This window comes from Rhea pennata, chromosome 5, assembly GCF_028389875.1.
Source record: "Rhea pennata isolate bPtePen1 chromosome 5, bPtePen1.pri, whole genome shotgun sequence".
Classification (NCBI taxonomy): Eukaryota; Metazoa; Chordata; class Aves; order Rheiformes; family Rheidae; genus Rhea; species Rhea pennata.
Window position 1 is genome coordinate 35,017,423 of NC_084667.1, and position 27,532 is coordinate 35,044,954.

At 37.9% G+C, this 27,532-nt stretch overlaps 1 protein-coding gene across 4 annotated transcripts in view; it reads right to left on the reverse strand.

Annotated features, from left to right (window-relative positions):
* Positions 1 to 6,263: 6,263 nt before the first annotated feature.
* TUB (TUB bipartite transcription factor) overlaps positions 6,264 to 27,532 on the reverse strand; it is a 70,530-nt gene continuing 49,261 nt past the window's right edge. For 2 of the 4 annotated variants that reach the window (XM_062576645.1, XM_062576646.1), the window contains 8 exons: positions 21,736 to 21,903; positions 17,113 to 17,234; positions 16,021 to 16,212; positions 15,305 to 15,417; positions 14,063 to 14,177; positions 9,337 to 9,435; positions 8,759 to 8,930; positions 6,264 to 7,348 (listed from right to left, as the gene is read on the reverse strand). In XM_062576645.1, coding sequence (XP_062432629.1) covers positions 7,215 to 7,348; positions 8,759 to 8,930; positions 9,337 to 9,435; positions 14,063 to 14,177; positions 15,305 to 15,417; positions 16,021 to 16,212; positions 17,113 to 17,234; positions 21,736 to 21,903 — 1,115 coding nt within the window. In that variant the 3' untranslated portion in view covers positions 6,264 to 7,214. Of the gene's footprint in view, positions 7,349 to 8,758; positions 8,931 to 9,336; positions 9,436 to 14,062; positions 14,178 to 15,304; positions 15,418 to 16,020; positions 16,213 to 17,112; positions 17,235 to 18,138; positions 18,211 to 21,735; positions 21,904 to 27,532 lie in introns of all 4 variants that reach the window. The other 2 variants (XM_062576644.1, XM_062576643.1) reach the window with 2 other exon arrangements.

Below are 27,532 nucleotides of genomic sequence, written 5' to 3' on the forward strand. Positions count from 1 at the left end.
ACTACTTCAAAGTCTTTTTTCTTTAAGTCCAAAATACATTTTTTGAAAATATTTTTAAAATAGCTCAAAAATACCAGTGTTTTAGGACACATGAGAATCAATATAGTTCTACTCCTAGCCAGTGAGAACAGGAGATCCTCCCTAAGGAAGAGGCACGATGGTAAAATTTGTGTTATCTTCTAATACGCCCAGCCTGGAATGAAGAACTCCTCTTAAAAAGTACATTTCACAAACATGATTGAATATGGAACTTATATAGCATAGCTGTGCCCAAAGCCTGACCCCTGACACAAGCATACTCTTGTTTCGTATACTTGGGAGATTCTCTCCTGGCAAAGCAACTGATCTTAGGAGATAATTTGCCTATCAAGACTGCATGTCTCATACACTTGCCTGAACAGTAAGCATAGCATAGCCTTAAAAAAAAAAAAAAAGAGAGAGAGAGAGAGAGAGAGAGAAACCATTCCTGCAGTTACATGTTTGGAAAGTTAACACAGGGAAGAGATTTGTCAGGGGACATTCAAAAACGCCTTAGAAGATCAGGAAGCGCAATCTGTCCTGTGAGGACTTCAGTAATCCCATCACTTACTGTGTCCTGATCATGCGGAAGGATCCCTGCAGCCAGAGGCTGGGAGTCTGTGTAAGACAAGCCGTTTCTATTTGCACAGACTACTTAAGTGAGATGCCAAACTTCAAGGCAAGCTTAAGGAAATAACATTTTGAATGAATAATTGCCTTGTAATTTCATCTTATTCATAAGCATTAAAATCAGCTAGATTTTAATACTAAAATCTATAAGTAAGAGTTTAAATCTCACATTCTGTTACTTTGAGAAAGTTTGTTTTATAATTTACCAACACTTCTAATGGCCTAATTAGGGCATTGTGGCAACTGGGATAACCTCAGTAGAAAAACCTCAATTACAGCGTCAAATGTGAGAAGCAGACTGCATTGTTAACATCCCACACGAGTATAAAGCAGTCATAAATCATAACTCATTGGTTTTGTGTCAGATGTGCGTGACAGAGTCATAGTCTGCAGTAACAACAGTTTTGAACAGCTGAGTCACATCTAGGGGGAAAAAAAAAGACAAACAGTACCAAAGGCAATTGCAGTACAATCACCAAGTGTGTCCATTTGCTACACCAAAGCATAAATAGGCAGCTAGATTAACTGAATCCCCGCACCATGTTCAGGAATAGTAGTTTTAAACAACTGGTGGTGCAGACTAAAACACAACCAACAATACAGCACTGTGGAAGTGTATCAGATGGCTTGTCCTTACTGTTTTTCTGTATTTTTTGTGACCGGGATGACACAGAAGGTAGAAGTTCAAGCCCCACTGAAATCACTGGCAAGACTTCCACCAAATTCAACAATGTCAAGATTTACAATTAAAGAAGATACTTAGCGTGTGGCCTGTGCCTGCCGTTCACCAGCCTCAAAACGCTCCCGTCTGGCCTCTCGGACCAAGGGGCTCTGCTACGTGCTGCTTCCACTCAGCCCCGGGGCCCCGAGGCACAAAGCGGTGACCCAGTTTGCACAAAGTCACGCAGGCGGGATTAAAACCCAGAAGACCTGATCCCCAGGCCTGTGTTCTAACAACTGGTTGCCACTGTTCTTTTAGGCTGATTTTAACACAGATCTGTGAGTCCTTGGGACATCTATTGCAAGCAGTACCTAAACACAGAATAAATGCATTACTATTCACTGTTACTTAGTAGGTTGTCTCTCAAGCAGGACTTTAAAACATTCCAGTTCATGTGCAAGCAGGCTTTTGTCAGAGTAATTTTCAAACTGCTGCTGAAGGCTTATATAAAACCAATGATAAGCTTTCATTGTGTTATTGAGTAACCAAATTATAAAGTGAATAGAAAGCTTTTTTTCCTCAGGAACATAAGCATAATTTTCCTGAATCATGTCACCTTCCTAAAGCAATTTAGCAAAAGCAGTATACTGTTTCCATTAAAGAATTCAAGAGAGCCAGTTAATTCAATTCTTTTCAGTGAAGGTATGGAGAAATATACCCTTACTGAAAAAGAGAAATCCATAACTTATAAGCAGTTAAAAGAAATACAAAATATAAAATAAGTTTTAATGCATTTTTCCCCAGTACATAGCAAGTATCAGCTACGGAGCTATAGTTCATAGCAAAATACCAAAACATTGAGATAACTGTGTAGATCCTTTTTGTAGCTCCTGGGCTAGTAACAATGAGAACTGAAAAATCTCTGTCAGCCCATAATTCTAATAAATACGATTGCTGTTCTATTACATGTGCTGTTTTATCGGGCAAGCAAAGACACTCCATTAGCGAGCACATTCTTCTCTAAAAATAGCAGAAAAACTAGATGGTAGGGGTGCAATCTGGAATTCCACACCATCAAATCAAAAATCTTCCCTCTGACATCTGCCAAACATAGGAGAAACTGTCTCTGCTTAGAACAGGAGACAACTTTCTGGCCTGTACTACTAACATAACCAAAGACAAAATATTCTGACACCAATTCAGATTCTTCATCTCTTCGGGGCAAGAATTCATTTGCTTTGTGACTGTATAGCATCCAGTCCTTGTTGCATCCTTATGTAAAATAAATGATAATAAAATCACAAAGAGCTGAGATACAAGAACTGGGAGTGAATTTCTTTACTGAAGGACTAACATGATGTCATTCTTTCTTAATGGGCAGCACTCATGTAGGGCAAACTTTTTATAAGTAGAAAATTAGGTCTAATGCTTAGTACTTTCAGAGATGTTTCTCTGCTGTCTATGCTTAAATTCCTCTTATTTCTTTTGTTCATCAAAAGGAAGCAAAAAGCCAGGAAGTTAGAACTGATGACATTGGTTCATCATGACAGATAAACTCTGTGGTGTCATTTGGGTCCACAGTTGTGGAGCTACAAGATTTTATTATAGAGCCCCTTTCACTAAAGCTTCTCTGTTCTAGTACCTCATGAAGAGAGCCAGCTGGAAACTCTGGTACTATTGTAAGGCAACTTGAATAGTGAGAGATTTGCCCAGTGATTATCAGAAAGCCATTCATGTAGGCTTCTGAGCATCACAATCCAAACAATGGCGTACGGCATTACTATTGCCTGGGATGAATGCACCTTTGTGTGCCATGTATTATCCTGCAAGAGAAGCAGAATGATGGTTTGCTTCTGGAAAATAAATTCTATTTGAGGGCACCAACACATTTCAGTTCACAGAATCATTTTCAACACTATGAAAAAGGAAAAATAAGGCAAGTCTACAAAGAAAATTTGTGTAACAGTTTCCTTCCAGGCTTGTGGACAGTTCTGCCACAACCAATGGTTTGGAAACTAGTTACTGAATGTTTACTGAAAGAAATTCTGATTACATTTTAGCCAAGCTTTTTTATCTGCTACCTTTTAATGTGTTAATTTACTCTACTGAAAAGCCAAAGGGCCAAATTCAACCCTTTGATAAGGCTTCTATTGTAGGAGCACCACTGCAAGTGCACTGTAGGCATTATTCATCTGCAGAGAAATCACTGAGTAATATTGTCAAAATAAACACTTGAAGAAAAGATAAAGGGATTGTGAAAAGAATGAAGAGGAACAGCACATGGGAGATGAAGGAAATTAGATAAAAGGCTAGGATGTTTGATGTAAACAGAGTGACAAGTTAGATTATGAACTCTCATTAAAGCATGCAGTATTTGCCTAAAAGCAATTTGGGCAAGGAATTTGTTTACAACACTCTGCCAAAATCAACAGTTAATGCAAAAAAAAATCAATACTGAAATTTTACATAATATGAAATCTACTGTATTCCAGGTACTCACTGGAACTACATGAAGGAAATGTATGGCTTCCTACCATTTATATTTGTCACACTGAGTGGACAAGGTCTACTTCCTGTTGCACACTGACATGCAGCCACTCCAGAAGCTACTACTAATATGGCTGTGCCACTAACTACTCCTAGGTTATTTCAGTATGTATATATCTCTGAAAATATGTACTGGTGCCAAGAGTATACTGCTGGTGTGCAGGAAAATCTAATTTCATGAGGACTGTGTAATCTCAGATATGCTCAGATAGACCCTGCAAGTATGTTCAGACAGAATCTGCAAATTCATCAACTAGTCAAAAAACAAAATGTGGAGAGCTGCTGAAAAACTCGTAACATCACTTTACATTGTAATGCTGCCCATCACCAGAAAGTATCCCTTTCGAATTATACAAATGCCAGTCTAAATTAAAAGCAACTGCTTTTTAGAGTAGATGACAGGTGAATCAAAAGAACACATACCTTAGCTCAAAAACAGTGAGGAATTAGGGTTTTGGCAAGGGACCCTCAACACAAGTACCACTGTAACTGACACCAGATTTCATGAGAGCTCCTCTTTCCTATTAGTCCCAAGTTAACATCCTCCTCTAGTGACCTGAATTTACAGTGGGGAATTTCTCTTGTTGTGGCTGTTGTGGCTGACAGATGCCGTTAGGATGATGATAATTTGAGCCACTGCTTTCCTCCTGGCACGCTTACAGGTTAAAAAAACTGGCTTGGAAGAAACATGCAGTAAGAGCGAAGCTACCCAACGTACTAGCAGCAAAACCGTCCCAAGAAGTTTAGCTCTCTGCCTTTCCCCAGCTCCTCATTCTCACTCTTGGGCAGAGGTCCATTGCAAGTGAGCTTCCATTTCGTGCCAGTTCCTTGTGGGGCCAAAATGCAAGTCAGGTTATTGTTATGATCCAGGTTAAAAATAAATCCTCCTAAACCAACTTCACTACTAAAGCCAACAGACTGCATATTGGCAACACACAGCTTGCACTTTTGACACAGTTTTATGTGCAGAGAAAGGCAGAATATTGTTAGGGCCCACTTTTTTGGTTATAAAGAAATCTACTACTGCTGATCCACAGAACTAAAGCCACACAGATTCAACCATTCCTTTGCTGCAGCATACCTGAAATCCAAATCACACCTAAATACTAGCAATGGGAATTCCCGTTTTTGCAATAGGCTAAACAAAAATTCTGATTATCACTAGCACTAGTGCTTAAAGATTTCTGACAGGTAACCGAAGGCTTAAGAGCTACCTGTGTGCTAAAATCCAAAGTGAGATGATCATGGATGGGGATGTGAAGCAGTGCAAAACACCAATTACAGGGGAAAACAAAGCATCCACATATGAAGTGCTACCTAACAGGTTGCAGCTCCTGACTCATCATTTTGATCATTCACTGAAGAATCTGACTGCTCATTTATCTCAAAGAAAGGTGACTTTCCAGTTTATATAGTTACATGAAAGCGCTTCTTGCAAAAAAGATTCAAGAAAAAAAGAGTCTCCTGTTATTTAAAGATCACATTTGACAGGCTGAGTCTATCAAGAAAATAGTTCAAAGCTAGTAGACTTTTTCCCCATAAATGATTTTAAAAAACCCTGCCAATTATTTATTTCCACCTCCATCTGAAAAAACAGACTTTCAAATAAAGCTGTGAACAACAATAATCTAATGGCAAGCATATTAGTCCCCTGAAATTTCCTTGCCTGTATCCTTGGAAGGAGACCTGATGGCAAATGACAGAAGACTGCATTATTTCTTTTATTAGTTGAAATTACACAATCCAAATGGCACAACCTGTCCTTATGGCCTGTCCCCTACAGTCAAAAAGCGACTGAAAGCTATGAGACAATGCAGATTTGATTTCATTTTCTCCTTATATAATCTTTGGTTGTGTAATACAAGAGGCTATAAAAAGGGGGATATGAATACACACAGAATAAAACACAATTACTTTTTCACTCCACTCACATTTCAATACCCTTCTGGTGAACTACATATAAATTCTATTACTCTGTGTGCCATCTGGGATAATATTGTAAAGAACAATATAGAAAGATTCATTATTTTTAAAGGTGTTTTAAGCTGCACTTTCAGTTGCAGTTCTTGGCTTTTGAGATATTCAGAAGAGAAGAGAATGGCTTGCTCTTTGCTTATGTTTTGAAATGGTATTTGTTTATATATTCCAGACAAATCAGAAAAAAAAGAAACAAAATAAAATACTATTTTAAGTCTGCCAATATCTCATTTGTATGCAACATACACTAGATTTGCCTAGAAGGATTTAGCTCAGTAGCTGCCACTACATTATATTACAGAATGACATACACAGTTTCAATCGATTTCAAGCATTCCTACAACGGTAAATAAATATGAAAAGTGGTTGTTGTTGAAAGTTCAAAGAAGATGCAATAAACAAACTGTAAAACTGCAAAAGGCCAGACAAATTTAATAAAATATTTCCATTTACCTTCTTCGAGTTTACACAGCCTGCTTAAAATAAGATTCTGTGCAGAGAGCCAACTGTTCATATCACTTCATACAAAATATGTGTTTGAATTACCACAGCAATACAAAGATGTAAGTTCCTAACAAGCAACATGCCAAATTCAACATAAGATATGCTTTCTTGGCATCTACAGAGTTTTCCTTTTCCTTTGCTGTATTCCCAATATATTTTCATTTTAAACAAATTAAAAAGCATGTAGATGTTAAAACATAATGACAACTCAGAATTCAAGTGACTTGTGCAACATTATTTTGTGCTTTCTACTTTTCCATTTCCTCCTACTACAATTAAAATTCACCATGCCCTTCTACATATACAATAGCAATGCATCAAGTTCAGTCCAGCACAGGTTTCAACCCTCAGACTTGGCTTTATGGTACACGAGATCCTTGCAAATTCAAAAAAGTGCATTTTTGTTGTGATCTTTCTTTTATGTTGGATGATGTGAAGCTCAGATTATCCAATGCAGGAATGCAACCTTGAGGTATGATTGCAGCCTCAGAATAATTCTTAAATGTAAAAAGAAATTTTTTGAAAGCGTGCTTTCTGTATTTAAAAAAGACACACCATTATAAAGGTGCTACTAGAGCCACGGTACAGTACATCATGGCACATCTCCATAACATAATCAAGAACATGAAATAGGACTTCTATTTACACAAACTTGATGCCACTTTTCAGAAAAGTATGACAGAAAAAAAGGAAAGCATTATTTCCTGAATGTCCTGAATTGTAAAAAGATTCATTTTATTTTCTCCCCAGCAATATAGTGGTCCTCCAGAACTGCATTTTCCCTGGCCTGTTTAGTACGGACCATCAGTGACACCAGCAAGAATTGGGAATTGTATAGCGAACTGCTTCCTCTGAGAGGATGCTCTCCCACACCCCTTTACTCACAAGCCAGTTTGCTGTCAAAACTTGAAAGGGCAATAGCAAAGGCTTGTAGTGCACACATTGGATAGTTGTAGTCCATGGTGAACACATCCTCAGCCACACGGCCAAACTGCATCACAATATAGTCAGCTGCAAGAAAGGTCATAAAAAGCAACAGAGAGTTATTTTGGTTCACAGTCCCTGCGAAATAAGCACGTATTCAACACGCTCGCCTGGCCCAGCAGAACAACTCACAGCAAAACACATTCATACATCAGTCATACATAGTCATGGCAGTAGATGTGCTGACATCAGAGAGACATGCAAGGATATCTTGAGGGAGGAATAGCTGAGCAATTAAGGATTGCAAAACTTGTACTGTCTTTTTTTTAAAAAAAATGCACAGATAGAAAAATGTTCTTTGCTTTTATAGGCATAAAGTTTCATAATGAAACAGAGAAAAAACTGCTTCTGTATAAAATATGCAATGTTGTTACATAAACCAAATGCTGAATTTCATACATTCCAAGAACAGACTAACTCAATTGCCAGTTACTTTAGGCAAGTGGATAAGTAAGGATAAGGGGGAAGGAGAGAATGTATGATTGCGATCTAGGTCTAAGCATGTCTCAGTTACACGAAATTCAGCAGTTTTTCCTCAGCTTTTTTCTTTTTGGTACTTCTTTTGTCAGCAAGAGGAAATCTTAGCCTCATTCACAGCCTGAAACACGTCGTTTCAATCCTGGAGCTAGCCTAATTATTTTCCTTTAGAAAATGCAGCAAATGTATACATCCATGTTTCAAACTCAGTCTAGCTCTCAGAGACTGGCGCAGTCATTCTTACTGAGGTTTCCAGGACTCCCTTGTTGTCTAAACATTGCACTAGTCTAACCCAGTGTGGTTCAACAACTAGTGTCTATTTATGCCTGCCTAAAATAAGTGCAAAGTGGTGTGAAATCAGTCTTTCCCCCACTCTAACAATTGTACCTTAGCCTGAAAACTAGGAGGCCATAGGTGGCTTAAGAAAAGCAGCATACAGGCAAGGTCCTAGTGGTGATGTGAGGGGTATTCCAACACTTTCTGGTTGAGTACCGCAGGCCTAGTGCAACAAAGAGTAGTAATGGCAGAGGGGATGCACAACAGGACCAGTCTGAGCCCACCAGCTTCAGGTGGACAGTATATGGGGACCGTAGCAAACAACCAACCGCAGAAGGACTCATGTGCTACGAGTGCCAGAGAGGAGTGATACTGCCCCACAGTCCTGCTGACTAGAAGTTGGTAATGTAGCTCAGAGCAGAAAGAAGTCTAGACTGCTGCTCGGTTCACAATCTGGCAGCAAAGGGAGAAAACTAAGGTAGCACATAGCACAATCACTTCCAGTAAGTATCAGGCAGAAGTTTTTAAGCACCCAGTTTGCACAACTGTAAGGCCACACAAGGCACAGAGCAGTGAGTTGGACCCAACTAAATTCATTCAAGTAACACCAATATCGGCAGAATCACTGTCAGACTGCATATACAGTACTATTTCCACGTATTTCATTCATGGAGCTATACTTACGGTCATTATCATGAATAATTTGGAAGTTTTTCACTGAGGCCTGCGTGACTCGACCATGGAAATTTAAAACATAGGACTGGGTGTCGTCATTCCAGACTGGAGTTTTGTTATGCAGTTCAATGACACTCTCTGTATTTTTGTTCTGCCATCTTGCAAGAAGTGTCTCATGTTCCTGCACACACCAGATACACACTTCAGTTCAACACTTTCACAAGGCAAAAACTACATTTACACAATAAACGTGTTAATAAAAATCACAGCCTAAAGACTAATTGTCCCCCTCAATCCTCAGCACAGCATCATCAAATGAAACAGAGAACTCTGAGGTATCTCAATGAGACCGTGCATTTGAATCCTTTCCACAGCTTAGAAAAGCTTAGCTGTATCCTTTGTTATCAAAATATACTATTATCTGTACTGCTGCTGTGAGTCAGAGAAATAGTCACATATCCCATCATTCTACAACTGTTCAAACACAGATTGATTTTTTTTAACCTCTAAAGCTTCAGAGATGCAAAACAACTCTAACTGAAAAATAATTCAAGTTATTATTATTATTGACTGATGGTATGCCTTACATTCCGTGGTCTGATGGAAACTCTTTCATGGTCCATATTCATTCCTGGTATGATCACACTCATTTTGCGAGGTCCTTTAAACCCCAAGACATTTGTTTCCTAAAAGTGTTTAGAAAAGAATTCATCATGTTCTGTTCTTCTTTGAGTTAACTACTTCAGCAAAAGAGATGCATTGGCAGTCCAGGAAAGTTACTTATTAGTCAACTCAGAAAACATCTCAAAACTCCCACCTTCACTGCCAAACATTCTAGCTTTGTCTTAGAAGCTCCAACTGGAAAAATGGAATTTAGAGAGTGTTTCCACAAACATTCCTATAACTGGCTGCCAGTTACCTTAACACAATTAAAAAAAAAGAAAAAAAAACTCCTTGTTAAAAAAAGGATATATAACCAGATTGCCTGGCTACTGCTAGGTCCCAAAATAAAGTAGTTTAAGTTAAATACCATAAAATTTAGTCACATATTTTGATGAGAAACAAAATTAAATATATGCGACCATCTCCATTTATTCCACAGCCAGCACAAAAGCAGATGAGCAGAAGCTGCCAATAAGAGCATCTGTTAGCAGTGCTGTGGTTTTCAGTCTTCAGATACATTAGGCTTAGAGATGAGGACGGTATAAAACAAACATACTAGCATGAATGCAAATTTTCTGAGCTATAAAGGCAGAGACAGCAGAGAAATAACATAGGCACCAACAACATATCCATGGAAAATATAAATTCTTCTATTACACATGATCTGGTGCCTTTCTAGCCAGGTTTTCACAAAACCATCCAGCATTGTGCTATGCTCTCAAAAAACAAACACTAAAATCCAAATTCACCTGAAGTCTTTTTTTTTTTTTTTTTTTTTTTTCAAGAGGCAATTTTTTCACTGACTGATCTGGGGCTATGTATTTCAGAAAGTCATCTTCTTTGATCTCAAGAGAAAAAAAAGTGTGATATTTTCCAATTCACTCAGTAAAATCTGATTGTATATTTTAGCATTAATTCTAGTATATAAAAGAGAGGTGAACAGCAACACCTCTGAAAATTCATCCCTTACGTTTTATGGCTCTTTTTTTTTGATTTTTGGCTGCATACATTTTCTTCCCTCTGCCTTTTCCAAGTGAAAGGCTGGGGCACATGCTATGGAATCTCAGGAAGAAAATTCCCATTGATGCTACTCCCAGCAGAGTACCACCAGATGCTAAGAACTGGTCACACCCAGGCTCCACTCGATGCAGCTCTACCACTGGTACTTTCAGAAGTGACACTTCTCTCCTTTTACGCATTTATTTAAAACACCCTGATTTTATGGAACACAGCATTTTGTACAATATCTCTATTTCTGCATGCAAAAATCCACATATCCAGTGAGTGTTTTTTACTCACTGGAAACATCTGAAAATACATGCCTAAAGTTTACTCATGCAGAAAAAGTTTTGCCATCTGTCAGATCTTTGAAATTACTTTGGCTGTTTCAGCAAACCATCTGGAGATTTTACACAACTTACCCAAGATTTTCATGCATGCAAGATACATTGCATTGAGTTATTTTGCTGAAAACTCTTGAAGTAGTCCAGCTATGTTTATACACGAAACGTTCTACCTCTTTTCTGAAGCACTTACATCAAGGCCTTTGGCAGACTAAATCAATGTCATCAGTTCAGCTGGAAGCAGCTACTTGGTTCTCCATCATGTCAAGAGTCAAACTGAAATGACTGCTAGTGGATTTTATAAGCAGGAGAGACTGAGCACAGCAAAAGACCACTTCTAAGAAAAGATTCATGCTTATGCTCATTTTCCACTAACTACTGTCAATTTTGGTCTCCTCTGCAACAGCTTAAAAGCTCTTCTCATTAAGCTGCAGTTATGCTATATACAATTAATTTGGATGCTGACTGGTTGAAGACATTGTTTAGTGTAAAATTAAATAGCAGTGGTGAATCACATCCTTCCCAACAAGCAATATTATCCCTCTAACACAACAGCACCATATTCTTTGGATTTACTCAGAAAACACTAAAATCAATACTTCTGATATGCCAAATGATATGGGAACGGAAGGGAATGGTTTTCAGTTGCACAATACTTCCATGTCTTATTACATCAAATTTTTTATTGGCAAATGCCACCTACTTGCTAAAATCAAAGGAAAAAAAATCTATAAATACAGAATACGTAAGTAAAACAGTAAGGACAGAAGAGGAACTTTACTTAAGAGCAGACCTTTCCAATACATCTGCATCCAAATAAAACTAATTCCCGTTATCTTGTGTCCTTATCATCAGTGTCTTTATCTTCTGTGTGCTACTCTTCTATTTTCCCCCTCCAGTATTTTCTGTGTGTATATTCAAAAGTACAAATGGCATTATTAGGGGAACATGAACCAAATTCTGATTTCATATCATTTTAATGCCACTGACAGACTTGATTTACATAGGAACTCAGCATTAGTGTTCTTAGCTGGCAGAGCTCTGTTGACTTGACCAGTGCTCTAATAATTTAGATCAGCTACAGACTTGGCCAGCTATTACTTAGAAGCTGTACTCTTTGCCTCAGTTCAGACAATAAGTGGCTCCTGTAATAAGGCATTACAACAAACTTGACTGAAAAAGGACAAAACCTCTCCTCAGTTTTGCTTTTAAAACATTATGCACTTGCACGAAATTATGTAAGCATTTCACTAGGATGGCAATAGCTGCCACGATAAAAGCTGTGTGCCACACAGCCCAGCTGCTTGCTTGACAACAGCTTTCTAAGAGATTCATGATTGTTTTAGTTATCTCCAAATTTTATTTGACTTCAGCTACTTCTCTTTTTGGACTCAATTCACAGAACAGTGTGCCTTGCCCTTAACATAGTCTGTATTCCATAGAAAGTCTAAACCCACAAAACCTGATACATTATATCACAATGAAAGTGATTAAGACCTGAACAGAAACACGTGGTTTTATTTTTGCTTTACAGAACACTGAGTCACACCTCAGATTATCAGCTGAACTCCATGCTTGCAGAATCAGATGCAAACTGAAACATGAGTTTCTATGGATATAAAGGAACCTGTAGCAGAATGCCCTGGCGCAAATGGTACAGTGACATGCCCTGCCTCTTCATAAATTTTCCTTCACGTTTATGCACAAAACTACAGCAATTCTCGAATCGGCCATTAGGTGCTGCTGCAGGTTTATTAATCTGCTAGCCTGCCGTCAGTGAAGAAGAGTAAAAACAGTTAAGAGCACCTGATGAAGCTCAGACCTTGCACTAATTTTTTCCATGTTGCTTGGAAAACGCCCTAAGGCGAGCTCCACAAGAAGAGATTTCAACATAGTTACCCACAGGTAACAGTACATGCATTGCCAGCTTCTCCTTGTATAAACTAGACCTGCTAAGACGATTCAGCAGGTCAGGTGCATTACATTAGCAGAAGTGGGTACAACTCACACTTCAGATGGGTATTTGATCAGATTAGCTGAGAGGCACTGAGCTGCACAGAGTTACTTTCAATATACAGTTTATTATCGTTTTTGTTGCAGAAAAAAAACTCAGGGCAAGAACTAATAGGTTTCCTAGGGACAAAGGTATTAGGGGAATGATCTTTAAGGCATTCTTCTTTGCTATAGTTCTGCTGCAGGCAGGAACAATAATCTCACTTTAGAAAGCCTGACTATTAATGAAGTATCATTAAGATTTTCTTTTGTCCCATGGCCATAGCACACCTGCAAGCCTGCTACCTTACTCCATAAATATTAAATGAGTCAATGGAATTAGTCATTTTTTTATATAAATGTGCAAGTTTTAAACTGCTGATCTCAAAACAGGCATATATAAACATCCTTAGTCTTAGCCACATTCTCTAAATAGTGACAACGGTTCTGTTCTTTCCAGTGCTCAGGTTACATTTCAATTACCTCCACTGAACTGCAACTGAATTTTTAATTTGGTAATGATAATGATTCAAATGTCATTGTTGTTGACTTGCACAAACAAAGCCTAAATTTTTCAACGTCTAATTGTTTTTCTTAAACTGCTTTTATTTTCTCCTTGTACTTCCATTTGCCCCAGAAGATTATTTGCTTGGCTCCAGGGAATGTCCTCCTATATAAACCAGTAAAATTAACTTTATTAAACATGTAAGTTGCTCTACATTCCTACTGAAACCTCAGTCCAGCTATAAGCTGATATGAGATCATGGACTTCATCCTGATAAATGGATTTCCTGAGATTCTCAGGTTTCACATCAGAACCTTCACACAGCTGGCTTTAGTTTTCATGCCTGAAAGCTTCCAGCCACTGCTGCAGACATTGCTGTCCAGCTACCTGTGTTTTAGATCAGAGAGGCCTCCTCCAAAATGTCATTACATTTTGCCTTACAATGTCAAAATGTCATTGCATCATACCTTTTTGCAGTAACTCCATCTGCATAACTGCTCCTTCCAAGTCAACAGGCTCTCTCAGATGGTACTTGCACGGCTGTGAAATGTCCTACCCCTTCCAGAGCATTATGTAAAAGCTCCAACATCTTCTGACTGAAGGTGAGAACTGGGCAACCTGGCTCTGCACACAGTTTTTCACCTCTACTTTCAGCTGAACTTCCTGGTTTCTCTAGTGAAGATCAGGTGTTTGATTACGTCAAAGGATGAATGCTGATTTACATAATTATAAGTGAGAAGGAAATGCAGTTTGCTATTTCAGAAACTAAACTGCTCTTTCTTGCATATTTTGCCTGTGAGCAGTACTTACATAACAAATAGCAGCTAGCTCCTGACGTAGGATATTCGCCTCCAGGCTTGCTGTTGTTTTCATTGGATTTACTCCATTGTCATAAACTGTAAACTTAGTTCCCATAAGATTTGATCTATCAAAAAAAAAAAAGGAAAAACAAATTGGCTTTTGTCAATAACACTCCATGAATCATCTATTCATTACTGCATTATAGCCCTACACAGGGCAGATAATATCAAGTACAAATAGTTGTCATCTTAAATCACAACTGAATGGCAACTCCTGGATTACACACCATAACAAAAATGTAAAGGTACAGTATGGAGTACAGTAAAGGTCCCTATAATTACCCCAAAGATTTCTCATGACATTTTATAAACTAGTAAATTCAAGAAGGCAATAAATAATCACTGAGGTGAGGTTTTCCATTTTGCTTTGGTTTGGCTTTTAAAGAGTATGTTTATTCTTTAACAAAACGTTTATTATTCTCTTATCTGTTTGACAACTAGCTCTGTTAGACTATAGACAATGATTTTCATAAAGTTATAAATAAGGTCAACTTTTACTATTTAAATGGGTATCATACAAACGAGTGCAAAATATGACTTTGAGCATATTAATATTCTATTATCTTCTTCTTCTGTTTGTACTGCAGTAGCGCACAAAGTTCTGAGATCCACACAGGCAAACAGCAAGAGGTGGTAAGGTCCATTTCCTCCGACATAGGCAATCTAAACATACGTTGAGAGATACCAGGTAGATAGGGAAAATAGACTGATACATGGTGGGATGACAAGCAGAAAAGCAGCATGGGGTTCTGAAAAAACTGAAGTACTTGTAAGCAATGAGGGTCTTTAATAAAAGGCAAAAGACATGAGATTTTCAGAGTATCTAAGAGATACAACTTCAAAAGTGTTTATATCAAAAGGGCTTAGACACAATCTGCTCATGCACTCTGAAAATCTCAGACTGCATCTTTAGGTGCCTGTATACCCTTGATAATCTGGCCTTTGGGCATTCTAAGAGCATACATCCTCCCGACTTTTAATAAGATGTTGTCTCTTAAGTACTTGAGTCATTTTGAAAACTTGCCTCAGATAGCTGAAAACTTTCAGACAATTACCACATGATGGTATAGTCAAGACTATAATTAATAAGTCATAGTGACTTACAGGTTTCTTAATTTTAAATTAAATTTGTATTAAGTAAAAAAATCCAAAAATAAAAAACAGAAAGCACCTTAGATGTATCAGTGTTTACCTCAGTTTTCCAATAAAGCTCTCTCCACCCCGAGACAGATCAGTTGGGTCTATGGAGATGAGGTAATTAGAGGTTTTGCTCTTCTTTCGTTTCCTTCCAGCTAACAGAAACACCTAAGCAGTGAAAAAACTCATCATATTCTAGAATAACAGGAGGGCTAGCACACACTGTATCTTGCTTTGATATAAGGAAACCACAGGCAATTTTTTTGTCTTCCAGCATCATTACCAAAGTCACAGAAGGTCACCTGGGACTTAGCAAAACAGATAAAAAAACAGAAAGGGAAAGTGACTTTTCAACCATTCAGTCTATTATTTATGGTTTAAATAATTAAATCCAAACTATTTCATTAAATGTTTAATTCTAAGCTGCACTGCCTCTTTCAATGGGATTGAAAATAGAGGCTTTTCAAAATGCAGAATGCAAAGAGCCACAACTGCTGACTGTCACGTTAAGCTGCCATGCATAGATTCTCTTAAGACCAAAGATTAGATATACATGAAGAAAAGAAGTAGAACAAAGTGATGCTATTGAAGAAAAGAATTAGAACAAAGTGATGCTATTGTTTTGCTTTTGAAACAGTGTAGGGAAAGGGAATATATATATATATATATATATAAAACATAAGATTGTATTTTCCTTGTCAGACTTCTTCAAACTTTTAATGATTTTTATATTCAGATGCAACTGGTATGCCATTCAAGTTATTTTATGACCTTTTTACCATGCTCCCTTTCCAAGTGGAGGTAATAAGTAGGGTACATCCCTCGATCCATTCCCTTTTTGTCTCTTGTGATTCTACATTTGACGGTGACACCCTGTGGAGCAGGTCTTGCAGCAAATTCCTCCAGGTCATCAACATCTATGAGAGGCTCATTTGTGGAAGGACTTGGGGCTGAGGCTGCTTCCTAGAACAGTAAGTAACACTCAGATTTCCTCAACTTTAAGACACAATGTTATAATTACAAAGGAATGACATTTGATGATAGCTACACTAAAAAAATTAAAAAAAAAAAAGAGAGAGAGAGAGGGAGGAAATATTGTCTTTGCTCTTCCAATTCTTCAGTGGCCTTCAGAGCAGCTTCTCAAGTTAAGGATCTCTCCCCATCCAATCACTTGGGCTCTTGGCTACTGAAGGCCTGTGGAGCAGATCTCTGGGATGCTGATGCTCAGTGCTCAGAACACATTTGGCAGAGTGGAACAGGGCAGTTGCACGATCAAAGCATTGTAATGGCACAGAACAATCTCTGGCCCACACCTCCCCATCTCAACACACTTCCCCTTTGACAAGTCATACCAATGAAGGACAGTGCTGGTTGTGGACAAAAGGAAGAAATGGGCTAGAGAGAAATAGATTAAACCAGAGAAAGCTGTAAGAGAAATGAGAAGTTGGTACAGTACAGAAAACAGTAGGGCGTTATCAAGTGGTTTAGCTAGTGCTTGAGGCTTATAATTTTAAACATCTCAAAGCCTTATTTTATCTTTGAAGAGTAGGAATGAAAACAGGGTGGGAAACTGCACAGAAAAAGGCAATAGAGACAAAGATCCTTCTGCGCACCTGCGAGAGGCAGAAAGGTAAATATTGACTGTTTACCTTCCTCTTCATTCAAGTTCGGACAATATTTGCTATTCTTTTCTCCAAGTCATTATTTTCATTCTTCCTTCTGTGAACCCTGGGAGTTATCACAGCAAATCACCTCAGAAATAGTGCATATTAAAAATGAAACAAGAAAGCCAGGCCTATGCTGACTGCACTCTGAAATCAAACAGCACATAGTAACCCTCACTTGTTGGCACTGACCCTTTACCTTACTGGATTTCTTGCTCGTGGCAGAACCAGGACGGGTGTTACTGTTTAACTGTGAAGAACTGGAGCTGTCTTCATCTTCCTCATCTTCCTCCTCATCAAAATTCATGCTGCTTGAAATGCCTGTGGAGAAAGCAATGCACTTATATGAAATACTAATATACATACTTCAGGTAAAACATCATTTGTTTTATTGTTGCACCCTGAGGCTTACAGGTCAGACAAGGTGTAGGGAGGAATTCCTTGTGTGAGGCACTGTATAAGTGCATGTCTGAGACAGTACCTGCCCTGAGGAGCTAAAACATTTTAACAAATGAGAAAGGAAATATCATGATTTCCATTCTACAGAGAGCACTGAGTTACTCAACAAAACACAAACAATACTCAGCTAGGAATTAAAATTCAAATCTCCTTTATCTAGTCAAGTGCTTCTAATACAACACAAAATCTTAAACCTAAAATTGAAGCTGAGTGTACAACACATCACATCTATATGGAAATCTTAACAATCAAAATATGAACCTCCTACAGCACATTTTTACCTGATCCTATGCACTCTCATGAGGAGCAGGTCTTACAGGGAGAAGGAACATTTGCATCAATGAAATGTTCTTTTGCATATTTATTTGATGCAAAAATCAGAGTATCAGCCCAGGCCAGAGGAACTGACACAGAATACTTAAAAATTTGACTTTACAAGAATCCCAAACCTCAGACATTTCAAATGAAACAGAACTCTGAACACCAAAGATGACTTGGCAGCAGAAGGTGTCAATTGTGGGACATTTGCCAGCCCTAGTTTTTCAAGGTGTATCACGCAGATGAAGCCACCCTGTACTTAAGTTCAAAGTCTGAACTCCACATATTAGAGGCAGACTATGAAAGATTCAAGGAAAGATAAAAGGAAAGAAAAATATTGGTCCAGAATTTCCACTATTGGTAAGTAAGATGCAGAAGGATAAATGAAATACAAAGATTTCTGGAGCCAAGCAGCATGGGCATAATTAACAATTCCTTCTGTACTTACCAGAAACATGATCCAGGGCGACAAGACTGGATTGGGAGGTGGAAGTGGACCAGGATGTTTTTGCATGGGGATCTGAGAAAGGAAAAAATCCATGGGCTTGATTCTGCAAACCCTCAATTGTGCAAACAAGCCTAACTTGTCAACAGGACTCCTCACAAGATTAAGGGATTGCTGGATGGGGCCACAATGCTGCTGCCAAAACTTCCAATTATTCCTTAAGGAAATCACATGTCTCTGGACAACCTAATTTACTTTCCACCTGCTTATACCTGCTGTCATCTTCTTTTTCAGTACTTTGAATTAAGTCAAAAAGACTTGAATTGCAGAACTGAAGCTTCATAATGCATCACTCATGCTAAACAGTTGCATCACAAGCCTTTCTATGTACTACATGCCCTTCACAGCAAGTTTTTGGCCTTATTTTGAACATGCAGATATACAAATTGATAGAAAAGAAGTTCTACACGAATGTTTATTCAATAACATTGAAAAAAAGTATCTAGAATCATATTCAGATGGCCTAAATTCCACCTAATCCTTGTGCTCAGTGTGTCCTCTTGACTGGCTAGGCAGCTGCTGCTCACTGTCTTCCTTAGGCTCTCTAAATTGTTTTTCTGGTACTTCCAGGGATATGCATAGAGACTTACACGCAATTTAGTTTTTTGGAATATGGTCTTGATCTGCAACAAGCAGAGACTGAATCAAACTAATGTACAAAGATATAAATACTGGAGTCAGTATCAGTAATGATATTCTTCCGTTCAATTTTTTGTCATTGAATGATAAATGACATTTAAAAGCCTTTAAGTATTTTTATGCTGTTGCTGCTTCCAATAACTTCAATGCATATCCCCTTAAATAACTTCTGACATCAGATGTACACTGGATAATGAAACAAGACCAGAGTAATAAGACGGAGCATATAAAGGTGCAATGTCTGTATTTCATGCAGTGCAACATGAATGGTCCCATTATCCACTTTTTCAGTTCCCTACTCTGGACATACACCACACAGTGTGGCAGCATGAAGTTTTCAAGAGAATCTGGTATGCAAGGGAAGCCTGAGTTCACAGGTCAACAGATACATTTTCAAAGTCTGCACAACTCACTCATTATTAATCACAAGCATTATTTCCTAATAATGACAATCATATCCTAGCCAAATATGCATGGTTAATCCAAGCAGTCCATCTTCTCAGCTGGCATCTGCACAGAAAAGCTAGTACTTGCATATGCTATTTTGCACAGATATAATCAGTTATTTCTATATTTGTGCAAATAGTTTCACCACTGATTTTTTTGGTGGTGAAAATTCTGTGCCATTCTTAGAAAAGCCTGCTCTTCAGACCTGAGGGAAAGAATGCTTCAAAGAGCTCCTGTTTTATTCTTGGACACAGAAATCACATCTATTGCTTCCCTAAATTTTTGAAATAGCTGTAGCTTCAGGTAGCAAAGAACTAAGACCACATTGTTGCATTCCAAGTCTTTATAGAGACATATAGGAAACTGATAAATGTGCAGATTAAATGTCAGTTATTCAGTGTTAAAACTTCTGAAATCAAAAGAATGAGTATTTCCTGCAGGAAGAAAACAATTCTAGCTACAGCATTTCTGACAGGTGGAGAAATCAAATAAAATATTTTGTATTTGCTTGCAAGTGCTACCTCCTCTTTACAAGTGGCATATTCTCTTTGGATTGTCTTATAACAGAAATTGACTTTCTGTGTGATCCTTGGAGAGCAGAGCTACTCTGCTAAGAGATATACAGAAGTCCTCTCCACCAAGTAACTGTTAAAGAGCAGAATGGGAACAAATCAGGGCTAGGCACATCTAATGAGAATCAACCTAGCCTTTCCCATTAGGCTAGTTAGCACTCCCCCATGTGTTTTTTTCCTTCTGCCCCTATTCCATGTAAGGAAAGGATTGATGGGTGAATGCAACTCTAAATGCTCTTTAGACCAATGGGGACACAGCTATAAGGATGTGCTGTAAGCTGTGAAACAGCACTGGAAATCCCTATGAAAAGCCCTAACTCTACATAAAGGTTCCGATGAATCCTGGGATACTCAAAACTGTCAGCCAAGCCTCCTCCACTGACATCAAGGGGCAAACCATATAATGAGAGTAAAAATACTTTATGGAAACACCACTATTGCAGTCTTGTCTTTGTGTCTCACAGAGCACAAGCTGTTAATAAAAATAAGTAAATCCCAGCATTCCCAGTTAGAACAAAAGCCCTCAAATAGATTCGAAGCATACCAGTGGACCAGTTTTAGCTGGTCTGTCTGTTCTGATCAGCAGTTTACTCAGACCTGGGTAAGAATAGGTTGTATAGTACATTTAAGAACATTAAACAACCAAGGCAATAAAAATTGCTTCCACTGACAATAGACCAAAAAACAGAGAGAATAAAAGCTTTTATTAACCTGGAAAAAAACATCAAAAATAGAAATGTCCCCCAAAGCAATAAATCAGAGAACTCTGACTTAATTTGAGAATTTTTAAGTCAACTGGGATATTGGGATATTAAATAGTGTGCATGGCAAATAAATATTCTGAGCCATGCTCTAAGAGAGCACAATCACTGCACAGATCAGAAATTGTTAGTCATGCCAACATGCTCCTGGTTCAAATGCCCAGGAAGTGCCACACTTGGAGAAAACCTGCCCATTTCAGATGAATTTGCTCGCATCTGCAGAATAATATCCCAGAAAAAATGAATCTTAGTGTGAACTGCTCTGCAGATGAGAGGCTGGCATTTAGGTATGAATAGTGTATTCTAGATGAGTCAAGTTTGCACTTACATTTTGCTCTCTATACACAAAGAGTTTATTCTTAAAGCATCACAGCAGTCTTGGCTCAAGCCATCTTAGCTTCAAAGGCTATACACTGATGAAGAACTCCTAAACAATTGCCCTCAGAAAAACCTTTGTGAAGATTTTAGGATTTCTTCCTTCCTACAGTTAATGTCTGATGAAAGACAGTAATACTACAGGAAGGAAGGAATAGATGCATGAATGCATACATACACAAGTTATCTCCCAAATCATGCACACACTTAAAAAAAAAAAAATCCAGCACATTTGAGAACTATGTATACCTCCAAGAAATGCTGCAGAATACACAGTTCTGTCATTTTCACCTCTGCAAACATCACCATACATTGTGAAAACATGAGCAGAGTTTAACTAACAGCAAAATTAAAACTAACACTTTAGTTTAAATGTTGTTATCCCAGACTCTTCTTCAACCCTCAAATACGTGATTTCGAGAGTTGTATAATGTCGAAATGCGAACAGAGGGATATAAGCATTAACATCTGCCTGGTGCTTCAACAGTGGTACTGCTTTACAGATGCGAAAGCCACACCTCTGATAGCTTGGAGGGCTTTGGTTTCTTGGGCCAAGAGAGAACTTCATTATCGTTAATGAGAAAACATTACCAACTACTGCTTATTGCAGTAGGCCTGAAATCAAAGGGAGAAGAAACACAGAGTCCCAATCTTTACATAAGATAATGCTGAGAGTGAGAACAGAAGGATTCACCAACATATGTAAAGCACACAATAAAAATAAGGAGGTAGCTTTGGCTACTTACCCTTTTTCTGCATTGCTGTTCTAAGATCCTGTTTGTTCTGCTGTTGTTGGCCACTAGCCATTTTCTCTCCATCATCTTCATCATGGTTTGATTGTCCAATGGTGAGAATCTGCACTTGACTTCCTATCTTCTGAACATCCTCTTGAAAAGCAGCTGGACCATCAATTCCTTCAGACAACAGCAAAAAAAAAACTTAGTTGTCATTGTGCCAAGGATTTACTGAGAAGATAAGTACTCGCAAGAAGTATCTTTTCTAAGAAATAAAGCTCAGTGGCTCATATTCAATAGTATTTTCAGGACTTAAATGGGACTAAAACAGCCTCCAATGCAAGCATCTCACTTCCCAAGTACTAACAACTCCCCCACTCCATGTCTCTTGATTTGTTTTAAGCGGTTAGAGCTACCTGGGAAAGAGCTGTTGCCTAGAAAGGAATAGTCCTGATCATCAGTATAGACAGAGTTCATCACACAAAACCCACTCAGCTTCTGAATGCTCACATCTGAACTTCTTCAAATGTACGCCCAGAATGAGACCCAGATATCTGGGATATGCAAGGTGTGAAGCATGTGAGCATCAGCAAGAGAGAAGGGCAAGACATACGCATCTCCTTCAAGCCTTTGCACCTCTGTCTCCAGCATCTCCATCTCTATGAGAGACAGACCTTGGTTCCAGTGTGCCCTGAGGATGCCAAGCAATCAGAATTTTAGATTATAAATTTTTCAGAAAAACAAATTTTAGAATACAAAACTCTAAATATGAGAGACAATTCTGAGTTCCATATAACAAAACAATCTTAGAAATGCTCACTAAATATTTCCAGCAGATGCATTTTTAAAATGTTAACACTTGTGGACTTCTTCAGCTTTCCTCAGTCTTTGTTTCAGAGTCTATTATTTCATAGTTGTTCAGTCTGTCACTGAGACCCAAACAAACAACAAATTTCTTTTCTCCTTTAAAGGAGAATCTATTTATGCAAGGCACTGATGCCATCCTTTGGCACATCATTTGGCACCTGGATGCCTTAAATGGGTATTTAAACATGTGAATCAAGGTGTTAGTTGCTCATCCTTATGTGCCAATTTTAATAAGTGGAACTGCCTTATAATTCATTTGCATTAGAGAATCTCCAAGAGATTATAGCCATGATCAGAATTTCACTGCTGCCCTCCTCACCCACAAAACACACAGGTCCATGCCCCAGAAACACTGAAAACTAAATAAAGTCATTGGATAGATAAAGAAAGTGGATGCAGCTTTCCCAGAGATGCAGAACTGGTTCACAAACAGATAAATCTTAATTCCATACTATGCTGTATTCCATAATACGCAGAGACTGTCATTGCCAACCAATACTTCCAAGTTTCAGAAACCTAGGAAACTCGCACATACATCTGGTAGTGCATACATAAGGAAGAAGAGCAAGTTAACAAGTCTAAATATGTCTGCTGAGTTAGTACATTGCTGTACAATTAAAGATTGGAGCAAAATATAAAGAGGGAAATAAAAATCCCTTGGGTTATGAACTTCACAGTCAGAAAGAATTTACCTCCTTATTACTGTAAATTGTCTGTGAAGATGGAAAAACAAAAATACAAGCTAACTTCATTTTTTTCTTCAGGATAGCAAGTTAAATCATCAGATTGCAAACGTACTTCAGCTGTTAGTTAACATATAGTGCTGATACGTATTACTACATTAGTAATACAAAAATGCATTTCTGCAACAATATAAATGGTAATATTATCATTTATAGATACAGTAAATAATAAAAGCCTATATACTGCTGGCATTCCAAAATGCTTGTTCATCAGCAATCTGATGAAGAATAAACAAGCACTACAAAGAGCTAGTTCAGTAACAGAATATGGTGCTCCTCACACCAAACACAGCTGAGTAAATCCTGTTAGAAGGAGCCATAAGGGGAAACAGGATTTTTTCAGACTGTGACCTGTAGCAGAAGTCTCTGAACATACCATTTCAACCTTCTTTGCTAGCAGCTGTCAACTTGCATTAAAAGACAACTGAACTGCACAGTTAGCAGGCTTTACTGTACTTCTCCATACTTGCTGTCACTGCCACTGTGGAAACTACAAATGGAAACACCCTCAGGAACAGCACTGTCTGTGCAACTACCTAATGAGATGTAGCTCTACACTGCAGAAGTGTTTAAAAACTTTTAGGTTAAAAGGAAAAGAGAGAGATGAATAAGAAGAGATATGACTGACATTTCAGAAGTTCTTATATTTCAAAGTCACAAGGAATTACTGACTCCTCTGCAGCATGCAGAACTTTATTCAGCAGTTTCTGCACCAACTCTGTAAATTCTGCTTTAGTTACAGTACTATTAACAACAAATAAACAATCTGTCCATCCAACCTTGAAAGAACAAACCCCTAGACTAACTAAAATCTACAGGAATCTTTCTTTCAACTTGGTACGATGACAATTTCAGAAAGGCACTTCACGTGATGCAGAATGCACTGCAACCCCATGATAATTGTTCCAGTGGTAAATCACCATCCCTTTGAATATGTATGCCTTATAGTATGAACCAGTCTAGCTAGTTCCAGTTACTCGTTTATTTTTACAGTTTTTTCTGATAGTCAACAGACCTTCTATATTACCAGTTATCTTCTTTTAGAAGTCAGTCTCTCCTCATCAAAACACCTCTTATCTTTGATAAGTTAAAGGAATGGAACTATTTATGTCTCTGTATTTTTTCCTGGCCTTCAGACCCTCCGCTCTCCAAATTTTTTGAATTCTTCAGAAGTCTGCAATATCCTCTTTGAAGTTTCGAATGTAAGTATTTCAGTAATTGCCTTTTATGCAACACACTGCATAACAGAGATCCTCTCTCCTTGATCGTCTTCTTTCAGCAGCCATTCTTTCCCAGGCTACAGTCTGCCAAGCTGCAAGTGCAATCTACATGCTCTATTACTAAATATAAAACCTGTATCTAGTTTTAAAAAAATGCACTTTGTCTGGTTTAATTCTAGTTTACCGAATACTCAGATTGCTATGGAAAAACTGGATTATTCACAACTCCACAGATTTGTGTTCCTTTAGCAAGCTTTGCCAGCCTAGATTTAATTTCTCCTCAAATTATTGATCAAAGTTACTGAAAAGCATTAGGCCCTTAATAGACGGTATCTCTTTGCAATTTATTTACTACTTACATTTTTCTTAGATAAGTAATGTTCTAACTCATGTAATGTGTTACACTGATGTTGCAAATACCATACTCTAATCTCACACAGCCTAAATCAAATAAAATAAGGAATAGGTCAAAATTAAATACAAGAAAAGTAAACAATGAAAGAAACAGACAAGCTAAATTTGACATTCTATTTATCTTCTCTCATGATACAGGAACAAGGATTTTCATTAGATCATTTACTGTACTGAAAGGCAACAAATGCAAACCTGAAAAAAGCAATCACTGCAGACAACTAAGCAGTGACACTGACAGAAGCACTAACACATGGAACTTAAGGGGTTTATGGTATCCAAAAACTGACATATATATTTAGGGAAATAAAAATATCCATAGATACAATACATTAGCAAAGATAAAATACACATTGAATGGTATAATTCCCTGTGTTGCAGATATATTATGGCAGTGATCAGAATAGTGACTTTCTTAAAAGTGAGTTATTTTGAGATACATGCTCCAGCAAAGGTGCTCTAGAACAGACAACTGCTCATATCCAGCGTGATAATTTTAATAACCTTATCCATATTAACCATAATTTTTAAAATGTCTGCCTAAAATTACATTCTTACCTTAACACTCTTCACCCATAAACTAAACAAGATGCTCATGCTTTGTGTGTATGAAGCCCCTTATTAACTTTGGACACTCACAAATGTAACTTTGAGAAGCCATTTTAAAAAGAACAAAACACCTTAATTACTTCAAAGCAGACACAGATCTGCAGCAAGACTGAATGCCTCCAACAGCACTAGACACTAGCTAATTGTGCTGAAGCTGCTGTTTCTGATGCTTGTAGAACATCTGTGCTCACATCCTGTGCTGCCAGGAACATCACGTATTATTAGGCCTTAGGACAAAGGTTACAGTTGTAGGTCACATATTTAGAAAAGAAAAATCAGTTTCAGCATTCTGTAGAGTGTATCACTGGTAGTGTGTGTTATGAATGCATTATGAATGGTTCCACTGATGATCTCACTTACAGGAACGGAAGATGTAGAGAAAAAGAAAAAAAAAATGAAAACTGCCCCCAGAAAGCAAACCTTTGCTGCATTATAATATCGTACAAAAACAAACAGTGAAGATACTTGATGCTGTAGACAGTTTATTTAATGTTTGTGTGTGTGCGTGTGTGTGTGCATGTACAAATCTATTTATGCAGGCATATGTAAAATTACTCTAAATGTAAGCACATGTACACTTTTATATATATCAGGTCATGTGCGTGCATCTTTGTAAGCCACAGTTCCAAAAAGATTTTACCTTCACCTACCTAATGTCTGAAACACTTCCAAGCCTGCATAACCATGATGACTCAAGGTAGATCTCTCCCTATGCTCCTTCTTTGCCTCTCTGACTCCTTGTCCTTCCACCCACCACATTGCATGGATGGTTCACCATGCAATAAAAACAAACCAGCCATACCTATGGTTATAAGTTTCCTGGTTCAAGAACAGAATCAAAAGGCAAAGCAGCTGAGCAGGCTGTGCCAAAAAGAAGGTCTTTATTGCCAGTGTCAGGGTTTTCTATTGCTTTCCCCAAAAGTCAGGCAGAGGCAAACTGATGAAAAAGCCTTGGCACACCTGCCAAGAAGAAAAGGAACTCTTTGTATTATCCACTAGCCAACTGTGAATGAGGACAAGGAGGAAAGAGAAAGATTGAAATAATCCCCAGAACACCAGTCCTTCCAGTGAATACCTTCTGGCAAACCTTGACATGGTCATGTCTCAGATAAAACCCAGAGGTACAATATGACAGAGATGAAAACAAAGAGATTACAAAAAATTGCAAATCTCTGGCATTTCCATCCTATAAATGACTATTTACCAATGCCTGTATTCTGTTAGCACCTCAAATGTTCTAGATAGTGTTTATAAATAGACAGTACTTTATTCTTAAAAGCCTGTAATCTGAAATACCACGTAGAATGCTGATAATCTGATTTTATCATCTAAATTCATTTAAATGCCAAGAAAGTTAAAATACTTTAGGAGGACATGTACCAATCTTTGCTCTTGCACTCTCTTTGCTTTAAATACCCAAAGTGTCAACTATCTACACAAAAACTGAAAAGATCCAGGACTGAAACAAAGGGAGGAGAAAAAGATATGGGAAAACAAAGAATAGGAGAGTTGCTACTGAAAGCCTTGGAAATGGAATAAAATGGAAAAATTGTGCTTAACGTTCAAGATGTATAATAAACAAATCTAAATTTTCATGCATTTTATAGTGTCACGTTATGCCTATTTGAAACTTCAGTTTCTAAAGGACGGGTCAACAACTCAAAGTCCCTTCAATTTCACTGGATTTAGTAATGACAATACTTTATGAGATGTATGAAGCTGAGACCATCTTTTGCTGTTCCAATCCAGCAAACAGTGGAATCTCTCAATGGGAGGGCTGCAGTACAAGGCATACCTTCTTCTATCCTATATCCCCATCAGCTTTCTGCTGAACAGTTTCTAACCATTTTGATCTGTTCCTATGGATAGCTGCTAAAATGAGTATCGATGAACCCTCTCAGTTCAGCTACACACAGCCATCACATTTCTGAGAAGCTAAACAAGTATAAATCATTTGTG